Raw genomic sequence first — 19,163 nt, forward strand, 5'->3', positions numbered from 1 at the left:
CTGTTTAAGCTCTTTTTGAAGAAGCACAAAGAAACCTTCAATGCTAAGGAGCGTAGACGCAATGGTTGGCCAAGGAAACCTAATGCAGCAGATGAAAGACACATCGTGCTTACTTATCTTCCACATCAGAAGATGTCCAGCAGTGTTATCGGCACAGAACAGGTGGAAGCCAGTGGGCCCCCAGGTACACCCATCTACTGTGCGGAGAAGTCTGACCAGAAGTGGTCTTCCTGGAAGAATTGCATCCAAAAACCAGTGGGCCCCAGGTACACCAATCTACTGTGCGGAGAAGTCTGACCAGAAGTGGTCATCATGGAAGAATTGCGTCCAAAAACCAGTGGGCCCCAGGTACACCAATCTACTGTGCGGAGACGTCTGACCAGAAGTGGTCTTTCTGGAAGAATTGCGTCCAAAAACCAGTGGGACCCAAGTACACCCATCTACTGTGCGGAGAATTCTGACCAGAAGTGGTCTACCTGGAAGAATTGCATCCAAAAACCATTGGGCTCCCAGATACATCCATCTACAATGTGGAGAAGTCTGACCAGAAGTGGTCTTCCTGGAAGAATTGCATCCAAAAACCAGTGGGCCCCAGGTACATCCATCTACAATGTGGAGAAGTCTGACCAGAAGTGGTCTTTATGGAAGAATTGCGTCCAAAAACCAGTGGTCCCCAGGTACATCCATCTACTGTGCGGAGAAGTCTGAACAGAAGTGGTCTTCATGGAAGAATTGCGTCCAAAAACCAGTGGGCCCCCAGGTACATCTATCTACAATGCGGAGAAGTCTGACCAGAAGTGGTCTTCTGGTCTTCATGGAAGAATTACATCCAAAAACCAGTGGGACCCAAGTACACCCATCTACTGGGTGGAGAAGTCTGACCAGAAGTGGTCTACCTGGAAGAATTGCGTCCAAAACCAGTGGGCCCCAGGTACACCCATCTACTGGGTGGAGAAGTCTGACCAGAAGTGGTCTTCATGGAAGAATTGCGTCCAACAATCCACACCTCAGATGTGAAAACAAGACTAAGCGACTCAACTATGCAGAAAATTTATGAACTGGGGTGCAGAAAAATGGCAGCAGCTGCTCTGGACTGATGATTGAAATGTGAAATATTTGGCTGCAGCAGGAGGCAGTTTGAGGGAAGTCCTGGAGAGCGGGACAATGAGTGTCTGCAGCCAACTGTAAAGCATGGTGGAGATTCCTTCCAATGTTTGGGGGCTGCATTTCTACAAATGTAGTTGGAGATTTGGTCAGGCTCAATGGTGTCCTTAATGCTGAGAAATACAGGCAGATACTTCTCCATCGTGCCCTATCAGGGAGACATGTGATTGGCCCCAAATTTATTCTGCAGCAGGAAAACCACCCAAACATACAGCCAATGTCATTAAGTGCTATCTTCAGTGTAAAAAAGAACAGGGAGTCCTGGAAATGGTTTGGCCCCCACAGAGCCCTGATCTCACCATCATGGAGTCTGTCTGGGATGACATGAAGAGACAGAAGGATTGGAGGCAGCCGACATCAACAGAAGATCTGTGCTTAGATCTACATAGAACAACCTACCTGCCGAGTTCCTTCAACTGTATGCAAGAGGAACCTAGAGGAAGACAAAGGGGGGGGGGTCACCCCAAATATTAATTGGATTTCTCTTCATTTACTTGCCATTTTGTTATTCGATCAAAATAAACAATTAACCACTTAAGGACCCCTTCACGCCGATATACGTCGGCAGAATGGCACGGCTGGGCACATCCACGTACCTGTACGTGGCCCTTTAAGCCCAGCCGTGGGGTCGCGCGCCCCCCCGGTCCGAAGCTCCGTGACTGTGCCCGTGTGACCCGATCGCCGCCGAGTGTAAACACACCTTCCCTGTTCTTCGTTGTGGCAGTGTCATTGATCGTGTGTTCCCTGATATAGGGGAACACGATCAATGACGTCACACGTCCAGCCCCGCCCCCCTACAGTTAGAAACACATATGAGGTCACACTTAACCCCTTCAGCGCCCCCTAGTGGTTAACTCCCAAACTGCAACTGTCATTTTCACAGTTTACAATGCATTTTTATAGCATTTTTTTGCTGTGAAAATGACAATGGTCCCAAAAATGTGTCGAAATTGTCCGATGTGTCCGCCGTAATGTCGCAGTCACGAAAAAAATCGCTGATCGCCGCCATTAGTAGTAAAAAAAAAAATTATTCATTAAATTGCAATAAAACTATCTCCTATTTGGTTTGCGCAAAATTAATAGCGTTTACAAATCGATAAACGCTTATTTATTTATTTATTTTTTACCAAAAATATGTAGAAGAATACGTATCGGCCTAAACTGAGAAAAAAAATGTTTTTTTATATAATTTTGGGGGATATTTATTATAGCAAAAAGTAAAAAATATAGATTTATTTTTTCAAAATTGTCGCTCTATTTTGGTTTATAGCGCAAAAAATAAAAACCGCAGAGGTGATCAAATACCACCAAAATAAAGCTCTATTTGTGGGAAAAAAAGGACGCCAATTTTGTTTGGGAGCCACGTCGCACGACCGCGCAATTGTCAGTTCAAGCGTCGCAGCGCCGAATCGCAAAAACTGGCCAGGTCCTTTACCTGCCTAAAGGTCCGGGTCTTAAGTGGTTACACATGAATTTAGCATTCTTCGTTTACAGCATTAGCATCACACCTGCCTAAGACTTTTCCCCAGTGGCGTATATTCCATCGGGTCCGGCTGTAATCTGAGACTCCATGGAACTCGGCTTTCACCTGCAGCTCCTCACTTTGTATTGTCACAAAACCGGTTGTGTCACTTTTTTTTTTTTTAATTGTTTTGTTATTTACACGTCGCCAATAATTCTCCCCGTATAAACGCCCTCTTCATTCAAGCTGTATTTTTTTTCTATTTGTCCTCCTGAACCTGGAAGTCGTCTTTGTAGGAAATCTCTGGCGATGAGAAGTTGTGACTCATTCCTTCCAGGCTCTTCTTTGTTATCACTGGTTGTGTATTTTGTATTCATTTATTTTAATTTTTTTATTCCTTTAAAAATAGCATCTTGTATTCCTCTTTACTTAACCCTTTCACTCATAGAGCTGTTTATTTTTTTTTATTTTTTTACATGTTTAAAAAAAAAAAAAAAAAAAAAATATATATATATATATATATATATATATATATATATATATATATATATATATATATATATATATATATATATATATATATATATATATATATATATATATATATAGTGTAATATATACATATATGTTATATATTGTAGGCCTATAGATTAATTAAAACTCCCAAACGTTTTCTAAAAGCAGAGCGAATAAATTGCAGAAGTTTCCAAATTTTTTGTTTTATTTTATCGAGTGCAAATTTTTCAGAAAAAAAATAAATACATTTTGTTAATTTTAAGACACTCGTGCAATATACTACCCAATTGTATGGTAAAATCTAATGCCGCGTACACACGACCGTTTTTCGGGTTCTAAAAAATGATGTTTTTAAAGGGGTGGTTCACCCTATACTGCGCATGCGCATCGCCGTTCGGCTCCTTTCACCAACCGTGACGCGGCTTACGCGACGGGGGAAGCTCGTTTTTGGTCAAAACGTCAATCACAGACATGTTAGGAACGCCCACTCCCGCGGGACTCGCAACCCGGATGCCACGGGTGAATAGCTGTACGAAGGTATGTACAGCATCAAAAAAAAGATAATAGGCTTAATCGTATTGTAATGTGGGGGGAAAATGTAATGAGGAAAAGTAGTTTTTAGGGTGAACCACCCCTTTAAGGGTCTAGAAAAAAACGTTTTTTTCAACCCGATCATTAAAACGGCCTTGCCTACACACGATCGTGAAAAAAAAAAAGCTCTAGCAAAGCGCGGTGACGTACAACACGTATGACGGCACTATAAAGGGGAAGTTCCATTCGGATGGCGCCACCCTCGGGGCTGCTTTAGCTGATTCCGTGTTAGTAAAAGACGATTTGCGCTTTTCTGTCTGTTACAGCGTGATGAATGTGCTTACTCCATTACGAGCGGTAGTTTTACCAGAACAAGCGCTCCCGTCTCATAACTTGCTTCTGAGCATGCGCTGTTTTTTCACGTAGTTAAAGCACACACACGACCATTTTTTACGGCCATTTTTAAGGTATAGCGCCTACAAAATGGGGGATAGATTTGACATTTGTATTATGTGTGTGTGTATATATATATATATATATATATATATATATATATATATATATATATATATATATATATATTTTTACTAGTAATGGTGGCGATCTGCGGTTTTTGTCAGGCCTGCGATATTGCGGCGGACATATCTGGCACTTTTGACACTATTTTGGGACCATTCACATTTATACAGCGAACAGTGCTATAAATATGCACTGATTACTGTATAAATGTGACTGGCAGGGAAGGGGTTAACACTAGGGGGCGAGGAAGGGGTTAAATGTGTTCCCTGGGAGGGATTCTTACGGTGGGGGGAGGGCAGAGGCGTATCTAGTGAAATTAGCGCCTATGGCAAGCACTGAAACTTGCGCCCCTGTCTAAACATTTAAAACCCATCTTTCAGATAACCTTAACAAAAGAAACAGCTAACAAAACTAGTGATATTTATCATCCCTTGTGATATTTATCATCCTCTTTATGGAGAAATGTGGGGTTTATTAGACCCCTGATCCCTCCTCTGCCCTCCAAGGCCAGGTAAATGCAGAACCAATACTGGAAGTGATGAAATCTTCATCACTTAAGGCCCCAGTATTCACAGAGGAGAGCGAGAAACTGATATTCCTCCTTCTTCTTTGTGTGCTGCCAATCCGACCAGATAGAATGGGAGAGCCTGGGAGAACAGGGGAGGGCTGTGGCTAACCGCAGCAGGGATAATGCTGCCATTGTCCATTAGCAAAGGTGCTAAAAAGGAGATCCTGCCTATGCACAGGAGGAGGGAAGATGAGACCCCCAGACCCTGGTAAGTGCCTTGCTGCTCAGCCACTTAACAGCGCCCCCTTCATATGGCGCCTATGGCACTTGCCATGGCTGCCATACCCTAGATACGCCACTGGGGGAGGGGACTGACTGGGGGAGGGGACTGACTGGGGGAGGGGACTGACTGGGGGAGGGGACTGACTGGGGGAGGGGACTGACTGGGGGAGGGGACCGCCACTGGGGGAGGGGACCGCCACTGGGGGAGGGGACCGCCACTGGGGGAGGGGACTGACTGGGGGAGGTGACCGCCACTGGGGGAGGGGACTGACTGGGGGAGTTGACCGATCTGTGTCTCTATGTACAAGGAAGACACCATCGGTCTCCTCTCTCCCTGACAGGACGTGGAGCTCTGTGTTTACACACACAGATCCACGTCCTGCCTCTGTAACTGCTGATCGGGAGTACCTGGCGGACATCGCGGCCACCAGGTACTCGCATCGGCACCACGTGACACAGTGGGCACAGCTTTTCCCCGCCGCACACCCTCGGTGGCATTTGTGAACAGGAAGACGTCCAGGGACGTCCACCCGGCAGTTGAGAGCCGCGCTGTAGACGTCTTTCGTCTATAGCGTGGCTCTCAAGTGGTTAAAAAAATAAATCTATATAATATTTCTACACTTTTTTGCTGCTTGCATATAACTTTAATTTTGTACGCTTTTTTTTTTTTCGCTTGATTAAAACTTTCTCTTTTACACTTGAATATAACTTACATTTTTTTTTTGCTTGCCTATAACCAAAATTTTTGAGAGTTGAGGTTGCACCGAGTAAATAAATACCAAACATATCAAGCCTTAAACTTGCGTACCCACATTCTTTTGGGGGGTTAAAGGAGTTGAAAGTTTTTTTTTTAAATAACAAAGATGTTATACTTGCCTCCACTGTGCAGTTCGTTTTGACGGCGGCTGTCTGGGCTCCTCCCCAAAAGAAATAACCCCCTTCATGGGAAGCACTCTCCCAAGAGGGTTAGCTTGCGCGCGCGCTCCCGTGATACAGCCGGTGGCCATAGATACCAAACATATCAAGCCTGAGACAATGATGAACTTGCGTACCCACATTTATTAGGGGGGTTAAGTGCTTGCGTATAACTTTCATTTCTTACACTTTTTCTTTGTTGCTTGCATATAACTTTAAAGTGGAGGTTCACCCGGAAATGTTAATTTTTTACATTAGATTGAGGCTCATTTTGTGAAGGGGAATCGGGTGTTTTTTTTAAAATCAAAGCCGTACTTACCGTTTTAGAGAGCGATCTTCTCCGCCGCTTCCGGGTATGGACTGCGGGACTGGGCGTTCCTATTTGATTGACAGGCTTCCGACGGTCGCATCTATCGCGTCACGATTTTCTGAAAGTAGCCGAACGTCGGTGCACAGGCGCTGTATAGAGCCGCACCGACGTTCGGCTTCTTTCGGCTACTCGTGACGCGATGTATGCGACCGTCGGAAGCCTGTCAATCAAATAGGAACGCCCAGTCCCGCAGCCCATACCCGGAAGCGGCGGAGAAGATCGCTCTCTAAAACGCTAAGTACTGCTTCGTTTTTAAAAAAACTACCCTTGACAAAATGAGCCTCAATCTAAGGTTAAAAAAAAAATTTCGGGTGAACGCCCGCTTTAATTGTTTACACTTTTTTTCCTTGGATATAACTTTCTCTATTACATTTTTATTTTTTTGCTTGTATATAACTAACATTTTTGGTAAAATGTAAGCGTTGAGGTTGCACTGAGTAAAAAAAAATACCATACACATCAAGCCTTAAAATTGTGTAATTTGTTTTTTAATTACTCGGGGAAGGGAGTTAAAGCGGGGTTCCAACCACAATTAGCATTTTTTAAATGTATGTCCTTTCATCCAGCGTTTTTATAATATAAATCCGGTCACTTACTATTTTACAATCCGCCGCCGCTCCGCATAGTTATTCAAAAAAGATAGTTTATAAAACTATGTCCACACCGTTGTCATTTTGCTTGTGGGCATTTTGAAGCCCACAAGCACTTACTTCCTGGAAGTCTTGGATGGGGAGTGATAATTGGGTAGCGCACTGCATCCTGGGAAATGATGACACACATTTCCCAGGAGCATTAGAGGGAGATGATGTCAGGATCCTAGGTGATTCCAACGGCAGATTTTGTGGGACTGCATAGCAACAGGCATTTCCAGATGAGTAAAACTTTTTTTTTTTTTCCTTTTTTAGGTCTAATGAGCACAATAATGAAAAAAAATGTTGGGGATGGAAACTCCACTTTAAGTGCTTGCATATATATATATATATATTTATATATATATATATATATATATATATATATAAATAATATTTTTTTGTTTTTTTTCAAAAGAGCACGGATACAAAAAAAATATATATATAAATACATAGGTAAGATACAATACACCCTTTTTTCGAACCCATGTATCCTATTGATTCCTAGTTGGCCATCTTCACCCTCCCACCTACCCTCAACCCCCCTCCCCCCCCCCCCCTGACCCCACCTCTTAAAACTTTATAGGTTTATCTTTTTATTTCTTTTTTTGCTTTTAACTTTACATTTTTTACACTTTTCGTGCTTCATGGAACTTACATTTTTTTTTTACACTTTTTTTTTTTCCTGCATATAACTTGAATTTTTCTCACTTTTTTGCTCGCATGTAACTACATTTTTTTTACATTTAATTTTTTTTTTTTTATTTCAGACATCTGTGGTCTTTTTGACCCGGGCCTGCAATAGAAAGGGTCAGTGGGAGTGATCAGGTGGCTGTACAGCCTCTCAAATAGACAAGGAGTAAGATGAATTCAGGGCAAAGCGATGATTTATTTTTTTATGTACCCCCCTTGCAGTGACCCCTCGCCACTCATGTTGCAGCCAGTGAGTTTTCAGATTGCTTGCAAGTTATTGGGGAGCATCCAGAAAAAAATCGTAGCATTCAGCATCTGAGACCTTTCTACACTCAGAGTCATCATTGGGGGTTACAGGCAATACTCCCATACCAAGCCTGGGCCCTATTGGCTTAGCAGCCCTGTCAGGTAGGCTGTATGGGGGGCCCCATGATTTCTAATGGTGGCCCCGCCCACTCCATTCAAAGCTAAAAACAAAAATTTGTGGGTGGGATCTAAATATATATTTTTTTTCTTTGGAAGGAAATGGACTTCTGTGGAGTTTGATTCACAGCCTGTTCAGTAGTTGCAACACAATGTTTACGGTGAAGTTATATGCAGTGCGGTGTATAGGAGGAATGTTCTCACTGGTGGTGTGTCGTAATGGGATTGCTGCACCGGGGCCATCAACTGAAAGGAAATGTTATATCTGCCTTCCAGATTATAAGGTCACACGGGGTGTAATTCCTCAGAACGCGGGTCACGCTGGAAGGAAAAGACACACTGGTTGTGTTCTGATTGCCTTTCAGCTGAGTCGTCTCTTAAAACATGTCGTTTCTTCCATGATCACCTCCTCTTTTTTTTATTTTTTTTATTTATGTTTGTATCATTTAAAATAATAACAATGAATATTTTATATAAATAATAATAATTGGTAGTAATAATACTACTTCTTCAAATAATAATAATAATACTACTTCAAATAATAATTAGTAGTAATTATATTACTATTTATAATAATAATAATAGTTAGTAGTACTACTACTGCCAATAATAGTAGTAGTAATTCAAATAATAATAATACACATATATTTTATATAAATAATAGTAGTAGTAATAATACTACTTCAAATAATAATTAGTAGTAGTATTACTACTTCAAATAATAATAATACACATATGTTATATACATAATAATAATAGTAGTAATAATACTACTGCTTCAAATAATAATACAAATATTTTATATAAATAACAATAGTTAGTAGTACTTCTACTGCAAATAATAATAGTAGTAATAATAGTTAGTAGTAGTACTACTTCTACTACTTCAAATAATAATACAAGTAGTTTATATAAATAATAATAATAGTACTACTACTGCAAATAATAATAGTAGTAGTAGTAGTACTACTTCAAATAATAATACAAATATATTTTATATAAATAACAATAGTAGTAATAATACTACTTCAAATAATAATAAAAGTAGTTTAGTTTAAATAAATAATAATAGTTAGTAGTACTTCTACTGCAAATAATACTAGTAGTAATAATAGTTAGTAGTAGTACTACTACTACTTCAAATAATAATACAAGTAGTTTATATAAATAATAATAGTAGTACTACTACTGCAAATAATAATACAAATATATTTTATATAAATAATAGTAGTGGTAATAATACTACTTCAAATAATAATTAGTAGTAATATTACTACTTCAAATAATAATACAAATATTTTATATAAATAATAATAGTTAGTAGTACTTCTACTGCAAATAATATTAGTAATAATAGTTAGTAGTAGTACTATAATATATATATATATAATATAATAATAATAATAATACAAGTCGTTAATATAAATAATAATACTTAGTAGTACTACTACTGCAAATAATTATAATAGTACTACTTCAAATAATAATAACAATACAAATATGTTTTATATAAATAACAATAGTAGTAATAATACTACTTCAAATAATAATTAGTAGTAATTATATTACTACTTCAAATAATAATACAAGTAGTTTTATATAAATAATAATAGTTAGTAGTACTACTAATACTTCAAATAATAATAATACAAATATATTTTACATAAATAATAGTAGTAGTAGTAGTAGTAGTAATAATATTACTTCAAATAATAATTAGTAGTAATATTACTACTTCAAATAATAATACAAATATTTTATATAAATAATAGTAGTAGTAGTAATAATACTACTACTTCAAATACTAATATTATTTTATATAAATAGTTATTTGTGGTAATACTAGTACCGCAAACAATAATTTTATGATTAGCAATAAAAATATTTATTATTATTGGTGGTGGTAGTAGTATTATTATTATTGGTAGTAGTACTACCGATCATGATGATTACAAAATCATAATGATTATTATTGTTTATATAAAATATTTATTATTATTATTATTATTTGTATTGGTAGTTGTATTGCTAGTATTAAAAGAGGCATGGGATTTAATTTTTGTAGCATCTGTTCCCCGCCGTTGATCGCTTGGTTATCACAGCTTCGTGAGTAGAGGGCTAGTGACTTGTCACTCACCGGCTGTCTGCTTAACCTCCCTCCCCCTGCTCACTGGAGCGATGGGCTGTGGAAGGGGTGGAAGTGGGGCCAGTTTTGGGCTCTCAGGCTGAGCTGGGTGCCGGTTCAAAAATGTGAGCAGATCCTGACCATATGGTCACGACCTTTCCCCCGAGCCTGAACCGCCACGCTGACATCAACTGAAGCCCGCTGTCTGCTGAGAGCAGGTCACGGGAGTTCATAACCAACAGCACTCCTGTGATCCTTTGGCTGTACTTCGATGATGATGATGATGAAAAATAATTATTATTTTTATTTATATAAAATATTATTAAAATTTAAAATAATTATTTGTAGTAGTATTGTTATTCCTATCAGTTGTATTAGTATTATTGTGTTGATATTAGTATAATAACAATTTTTTTTATTTATTTTTTTATTTTAAATAAAATATTTATTTTTCTTTTGTGTTTCTCACTTCAGGTGGCTGCAAAGTGAGAATCCAGGCGGATCCGTGGTCTGCGGAGCGACTCTTCGAGTTCCCCGATGAAGAGAAGTGTATAGAGCTGCTGACCGAAATGCGACTCATCCAGGAAGGTAACTGACTCCAGCGTGTGTGTGAGAAAGTCTCTCCATCTACTTCACCTGACTTTCCAGGCAAACAGCTAAATACACGGATCGAGTACATATATGCAGTGATGGGCTCGGGCGTGTCCAAATACAACCCGCTAAGAAGCCGTCACTGCACACCGCCAATCATTGGCAGTGAGGCATTTCCCGGCTGGCACCTGCACTTATGATTGGCGGTGTGCCGTGCCCACTTCCTGGCGGGTTCGATCCCAACATGCCTGAGCCCATCACTACATATATGGGAGTTTCTTTACCTGCCCAAAGGATTTGTATTTCAGTCCATCCAGTTCTGAGATATACACAGCTGTGTTACACAGCATAGCCCCGTCTGTCAGAGGGGGAGGCGGCCCGATCCTCCTCTTCTGAGGTCCCCCCAGCGGCACTCCTGGCTCCTCCCCACATTGAGTGCCCCCTCGGAGACCCGCGTTCCAAGGGGACACCAGAACGGGTGCGCTCACACGTCCATTGACACAGACGCGGCCCCGCCCCCGACTCTCGTGTCACTGAATTTGATTGACCGCAGCGGGAACCAATGGCTGTGCTGCTATCTATCCAATGAGGACCCGAGACAGCGGCTGGAGCGGCTGTGCTGGTTCCCATTGTTGGAACGATCGCGTTCATGTAAGTAAAAGGGGGGGGGGCTCTGGGGGGGTGCTGCACTACGGAAGGTTTTTCACCTTAATGCATAGAATGTATTGAGGTGAAAAACCACAAAGGGTTTACAACCCCTTTAATCCGACCAATTGCTATAATTATAAAAATTGTCATTCACCAATGTCATGATTATATTTGTTGGAAAACAAGGAACACAATCGTGCGTATATAATAAATAGAGAAGAGGATTCAAAACACAACCCTGGGGCACGCCTGTGATAATAATGTACTGGGAGGAAACCCTGTTCACCCAGTCTAACCACTTGTGGACGATTCACCTGGAAATCCCCTGTCCACAAACAACCAATAAATCAGGAATCCCAGTATTAACCAGTATTGGCAACCAATAAATCAGGAATCCCAGTATTAACCAGTATTGGCAACCAATAAATCAGGAATCCCGGTATTAACCAGTATTGGCAACCAATAAATCAGGAATCCCAGTATTAACCAGTATCGGCAACCAATAAATCAGGAATCTCAGTATAAACCAGTATTGGCAACCAATAAATCAGGAATCCCAGTATTAACCAGTATTGGCAACCAATAAATCAGGAATCCCAGTATTAACCAGTATCGGCAACCAATAAATCAGGAATCTCAGTATAAACCAGTATTGGCAACCAATAAATCAGGAATCCCAGTATTAACCAGTATTGGCAACCAATAAATCAGGAATCCCAGTATTAACCAGTATCGGCAACCAATAAATCAGGAATCCCAGTATTAACCAGTATCGGCAACCAATAAATCAGGAATCCCAGTATTGGCAACCAATAAATCAGGAATCTCAGTATAAACCAGTATTGGCAACCAATAAATCAGGAATCTCAGTATAAACCAGTATTGGCAACCAATAAATCAGGAATCCCAGTATTAACCAGTATTGGCAACCAATAAATCAGGAATCCCAGTATTGGCAACCAATAAATCAGGAATCCCAGTATTAACCAGTATTGGCAACCAATAAATCAGGAATCCCAGTATTAACCAGTATTGGCAACCAATAAATCAGGAATCCCGGTATTAACCAGTATTGGCAACCAATAAATCAGGAATCCCAGTATTAACCAGTATTGGCAACCAATAAATCAGGAATCCCAGTATTAACCAGTATTGGCAACCAATAAATCAGGAATCCCGGTATTAACCAGTATTGGCAACCAATAAATCAGGAATCCCAGTATTAACCAGTATCGGCAACCAATAAATCAGGAATCTCAGTATAAACCAGTATTGGCAACCAATAAATCAGGAATCCCAGTATTAACCAGTATTGGCAACCAATAAATCAGGAATCCCAGTATTAACCAGTATCGGCAACCAATAAATCAGGAATCTCAGTATTAACCAGTATTGGCAACCAATAAATCAGGAATCCCAGTATTAACCAGTATCGGCAACCAATAAATCAGGAATCCCAGTATTAACCAGTATCGGCAACCAATAAATCAGGAATCCCAGTATTGGCAACCAATAAATCAGGAATCTCAGTATAAACCAGTATTGGCAACCAATAAATCAGGAATCCCAGTATAAACCAGTATTGGCAACCAATAAATCAGGAATCCCAGTATTAACCAGTATTGGCAACCAATAAATCAGGAATCCCAGTATTGGCAACCAATAAATCAGGAATCCCAGTATTAACCAGTATTGGCAACCAATAAATCGGGAATCCCAGTATTAACCAGTATTGGCAACCAATAAATCAGGAATCCCAGTATTAACCAGTATTGGCAACCAATAAATCAGGAATCCCAGTATTAGCAACCAATAAATCAGGAATCCCAGTATTAACCAGTATTGGCAACCAATAAATCAGGAATCCCAGTATAAACCAGTATTGGCAACCAATAAATCAGGAATCTCAGTATAAACCAGTATTGGCAACCAATAAATCAGGAATCCCAGTATTAACCAGTATTGGCAACCAATAAATCAGGAATCCCAGTATTAGCAACCAATAAATCAGGAATCCCAGTATTGACAACCAATAAATCAGGAATCCCAGTATTAACCAGTATCGGCAACCAATAAATCAGGAATCCCAGTATTAACCAGTATTGGCAACCAATAAATCAGGAATCCCAGTATTAACCAGTATCGGCAACCAATAAATCAGGAATCCCAGTATTAACCAGTATTGGCAACCAATAAATCAGGAATCCCAGTATTAACCAGTATCGGCAACCAATAAATCAGGAATCCCAGTATTAACCAGTATTGGCAACCACTAAATCGGGAATCCCAGTATTAACCAGTATTGGCAACCAATAAATCAGGAATCCCAGTATTGGCAACCACTAAATCGGGAATCCCAGTATTAACCAGTATTGGCAACCAATAAATCAGGAATCCCAGTATTAACCAGTATTGGCAACCAATAAATCAGGAAACCCTGTATTAACCAGTATTGGCAACCAATAAATCAGGAATCCCAGTATTGGCAACCACTAAATCGGGAATCCCAGTATTAACCAGTATTGGCAACCAATAAATCAGGAATCCCAGTATTAACCAGTATTGGCAACCAATAAATCAGGAATCCCAGTATTAACCAGTATTGGCAACCAATAAATCAGGAATCCCAGTATTAACCAGTATTGGCAACCACTAAATCAGGAATCCCAGTATTGGCAACAACTAAATCAGGAATCCTAGTATTGGCAACCAATAAATCAGGAATCCCAGTATTAACCAGTATTGGCAACCAATAAATCGGGAATCCCAGTATTGGCAACCAATAAATCGGGAATCCCAGTATTAACCAGTATTGGCAACCAATAAATCGGGAATCCCAGTATTGGCAACCAATAAATCGGGAATCCCAGTATTAACCAGTATTGGCAACCAATAAATCAGGAATCCCAGTATTAACCAGTATTGGCAACCAATAAATCAGGAATCCCAGTATTGGCAACCAATAAATCGGGAATCCCAGTATTGGCAACCAATAAATCAGGAATCCCAGTATTGGCAACCAATAAATCGGGAATCCCAGTATTAACCAGTATCGACAACCAATAAATCAGGAATCCCAGTATTAACCAGTATTGGCAACCAATAAATCAGGAATCCCAGTATTAACCAGTATTGGCAACCAATAAATCAGGAATCCCAGTATTAACCAGTATTGGCAACCAATAAATCAGGAATCCCAGTATTAACCAGTATTGGCAACCAATAAATCAGGAATCCCAGTATTAACCAGTATTGGCAACCACTAAATCAGGAATCCCAGTATTGGCAACAACTAAATCAGGAATCCTAGTATTGGCAACCAATAAATCAGGAATCCCAGTATTGGCAACCAATAAATCGGGAATCCCAGTATTGGCAACCAATAAATCGGGAATCCCAGTATTAACCAGTATTGGCAACCAATAAATCGGGAATCCCAGTATTGGCAACCAATAAATCGGGAATCCCAGTATTAACCAGTATTGGCAACCAATAAATCAGGAATCCCAGTATTAACCAGTATTGGCAACCAATAAATCAGGAATCCCAGTATTGGCAACCAATAAATCGGGAATCCCAGTATTGGCAACCAATAAATCAGGAATCCCAGTATTGGCAACCAATAAATCGGGAATCCCAGTATTAACCAGTATCGACAACCAATAAATCAGGAATCCCAGTATTAACCAGTATTGGCAACCAATAAATCGGGATATGTAGATATGAGATGAAGACAAATTTACAATTTTATGGGGTGTTGAGCTTTGGGCTGCATGCTGTCTTTTTTGCCACTGCATGGAAAGTGGGTGAAGTGTTTCTTTAGCAGTAATAAATGATTATATTGGACTTGTTAAAGTTCTTTATAGAGTTTTTAACACATTCAAGAGCTTATCCTTATGTGATAACATTGTCTGTTTCTTCCAGGAGCAGGGCGGATCAAGGCCATGCGTCCCGATAAAAAGGAGTCCTCTAACTGGTACCAGTCCGCTGATAAGGCCGGAAGCATGCCTGGGGCCTCGTCAAAGTCTTCAGGTTCAGGTATTTACCATTTTTTTCTGTTTTATGTTGTTTTATAGTGAATCTGTCGGGCATCCTAATCTTTTGAAAGTGTGGGCAAATCAAATTGCCTGTCTGTACCTTTCCCGCACATCAGGTCTACTCCTGAGACCGTAAGGAGCCCCCAGATCCATGACGCTAAGGGCTCGTTCACACTAGTATTGCTATCTGAAGAGCGATCCCCATTCTGTTTGCTCTTCAGAGAGCGTTTGACAGGTGCGGAGAAGGCACTGTCACCTCCTCACCACCTGCTTTAATTCCTGAAACTTCACACTAGCACGCTGCAACTGCATACAGTCAGGGAGATCGGTGTGGCCGGGGGAGTTACAAACACCGATCTCCCTGTATTTCTATAAAGCCTGACAGCTTCTCCCTGGACCCTCCCCCCCTTTTCAGCTGCTTTAGTGAAATCTATACGACCGGTGCTTGTAACTCCCCCCAAAGCCGCACCGATCACTGCTGACTGTATCCTCCTCCAGTCCCCCCTCCGTACTGCTGCTATCCTCCTCCGTGTCCCCCTCCATTCTGCTGCTCTCCCCGGCTCCTTATTTTCTGAATGAACAGAGTCAGTAATCACTGACTCTGTTCATTCACATAACTGAAACATCGTAACCTGTGTTTACGATGAATGGAGAGGAGCTTCTGTCTCCTCTCCATTCATTTTCAGTGCAGCTGAGGCTGCTGAGAAAAGGGACTGGGGAATCTGTGTCCTTAGTCCCTTTCTCTGTCTCAAAGGGGAGATGTCAGGGGTCTGTTAAAACCCCTAATATCTCACCAAAGCCCCCCCAACAGGGATACAAAAAAAAGAAAAAAAAATGCAATAAATTATAAAAAAAAAAAAGAATTGTAAAAAAATAATAAAAATTTAAAGCGGAGTTCCGGACACAATTTCACTTTTTAAATATAAATACCCCTGTAATACACAAGCTTAATGTATTCTAGTAAAGTTAGTCTGTAAACTAAGGTCCGTTTTGTTAGGTTGTTACAGCATTTAGACACTTTATAAAATAGAAATTGACTGGGGCCATCTTAAGTGTGGGCATCATGAAGCCAGACTGTATGACTTCCTGGATTTCAGCCTTGCAGATCTCGCACATGCTCAGTGCTGCACAAGCAGTGTCAGATCAGGTTTCAGCACCTGTGCTGTCCAAGTCACATGATTCTTTGAGACTGGGGAGTGCACAGACTCCTGGAAAGTTACACCCACTACATTCCCAGGAGTCTGTGCGGTGTAGGTTAGGAAGCATTAAGCACCTAGGTGCAGGAAGTGGGAAGATTAACTATTCTGCCTAGCAACAACACTTTGAAGGCATCTAAAAACATTTTTTTTTTTCTTAAAGGACTAATGACATTTTTTTAAAACTACTGATGTAATGTTATATTTATGGGTGGAACTCCACTTTAAATAAAAAACCAGGGCTGTGGAGTCGGAGGAAATTTTGGGTACCTGGAGTCGGCAAACAATGCACCAACTCCAACTCCGACTCCTACTAAATTTAGATTGTCGCAACATTTAGGAGTCCAAACATTTATCTACCGACTCCACAGCCCTGTACACACTGACACCATCCACTCCCCCCCTAAAAAAAGAAAAAAGAAAGAAAGCATTGTAAAAAAAAAAAAAAACGACACGTGACATTAAAAAAAGGATCGGTAATCGGTATTGGCGAGTACTTGAAAAAAAGTATCGGTACTTGTACTCAGTCTTAAAAAAGTGGCATCGGGACAACCCTAATTATAATTCCTGCTGTGATGGTGGCATGTCTATACCCCCAGTCCCTGTCTCTGCAGCTAAAGCGGGTAGCGGTTTTGGGGTGGTAAAAGCGTGGGATTTTACTGCACCGCTAATGTGAATGAGCCCTTACTGAACTGGGGCCATTCCTCTGACTTGGTGTTCTGCCACACCCCCTGCCATCCCACAGACCAATGGATAGCACTTTGATGACCAATAACAATGTTCTTATTGGTTTGTGGTTCAGCAGGGGTGGGGATGATTCAGCTCTGTGTGTGTCATGGATCTGGAGGATTCCATAGCGTATTTGTGGTATCTGCTGTTGGATATTTACTGTGGGTGGCAAAACTTTAGTGTATTAGACGGGTTCCTGTTAGTGAATCTTTAGCTAATTTTAGTTTCTCTTTTCGTCCATGGACGGACACAGCTCCTTAAATCTTGACATTTGGGTAATGTTCCTGTTCATAGGAGAGGACACCTATCAACAGGAACATAACCCAAATGTCAAGATTTAATGTTCCTGTTCATAGGTGTCCTCTCCTATGAACAGGAACATTACCCAAATGTCAAGATTTAAGGAGCTGTGTCCGTCCAACAGAGAAAAGGATTTTACGGTGAGTACAAAAAATCCTATATTTTTTTTTATTTTTTATATACTATAAGCTCCATTTTGACGTCATGTGCATATGAGGCCTTCTTCAAACTTTTACATTGCTTTTTTCCCCCCATTTCTACTATTTTGGAATTCATTTGTCACTTTTACAGCATAACTTACATCTATGATTGTTAGTACCTTAAAATAAACCTGGGTCACCAGCTATCTGATATAGATAATGGGCTAGATTTAGATCTTTAGATTTCTAAAGATCCGCTCACCTATCTGATTTACGTTACGCCGCCGCAAGTTTTTCAGGCAAGTGCTTTATTCAGAAAGCACTTGCCTGTAAAGTTGCGGCGGCGTATCGGAAATCCCCCGGCCGAATTAAAATTTAGCGGGTAGGGGGCGTGTAAAATTTAAATCAGGCGCGTCCCAGCGTGCATTGCTCTTAATGACGTCGCAAGGACGTCATTGTTTTCAACGTGAACGTAAATTACGTCCATCCGTATTCGCGAACGACTTGCGCAAACGACGTAAAAAATTCAAAATTTGACGCGGGAACGACGCCCATACTTAACATAGGATACGCCGCACTTACCCCTCCTATAGCAGGGGTAACTTTACGCCGGAAAAAGCCGAACGCAAACAACGTAAAAAAAAGCACCGGGCTGTTGTTGGTTTCTGAATCGGCGTAACTCCTCATTTGCATATTCCTCGCGTATACAAACGGAAGCGCCACCTATCGGCCAGCGTGAGATTGCAGCCTAAGATCCGAAGGTGTAAGTCACTTACACCTGTCGTATCTTAGGGAGATCTATGCGTAACCTTATTCTATGAATCAGCCGCATAGATACCACGGCCGGACTCCGAGATACGACGGCGTATCAGGAGATACGCTGGCGTATCTCTTTTCTGAATCCGGCCCAATGTGTGTGTAGATACAGTTCATGTATGCAGGACATACAGCAGTTTAAATATTAACAAGCTCCTCTTGTTCATTACATTTACAAGGCTGCAATGCACAGGTGTGTTATCCAGGTCATAAATCTGGGACACGATTATAACCCTCTGTATAATGTATTCATAGCAACTTGGACCTTGTATGTCATTGTGGGAGCAATCTCGTAAAAGATTTATTGTCGGTGATTGGGAAGTAGGAGTCGGGCAACGTAGCTTTTTGGTCCTTTTTATAGACTGTGAAAATGGCGGGATTTCATTAAGTTCATTGCTCAGTCACGTCAATCCTCCCATTGCCACCATCTACTGGACTAACAGGTGGCAATGAAAAGCCTGCAAGAGTGGGACCCATTGGGAATGGGATCCATTGGTAGTGAGATCCATTGGGAGCGGGACCCATTGGGATTTAATTAGGTTTATTGCTCAGTCACTTTAATCCACCCA

At 40.6% G+C, this 19,163-nt stretch overlaps 1 protein-coding gene across 1 annotated transcript in view; it reads left to right on the forward strand.

The window, feature by feature from the left end:
• The first annotated feature begins 312 nt into the window (after positions 1–312).
• Positions 313–19,163, forward strand: part of OCRL (OCRL inositol polyphosphate-5-phosphatase) — a 71,611-nt gene continuing 52,760 nt past the window's right edge. The window contains exons 1-3 of the mRNA XM_040325312.1: positions 313–595; positions 10,612–10,725; positions 15,233–15,414. Coding sequence (XP_040181246.1) covers positions 313–595; positions 10,612–10,725; positions 15,233–15,414 — 579 coding nt within the window. The remainder of the gene's footprint in view (positions 596–10,611; positions 10,726–15,232; positions 15,415–19,163) is intronic.

Source organism: Rana temporaria, chromosome 9, assembly GCF_905171775.1.
Source record: "Rana temporaria chromosome 9, aRanTem1.1, whole genome shotgun sequence".
Classification (NCBI taxonomy): Eukaryota; Metazoa; Chordata; class Amphibia; order Anura; family Ranidae; genus Rana; species Rana temporaria.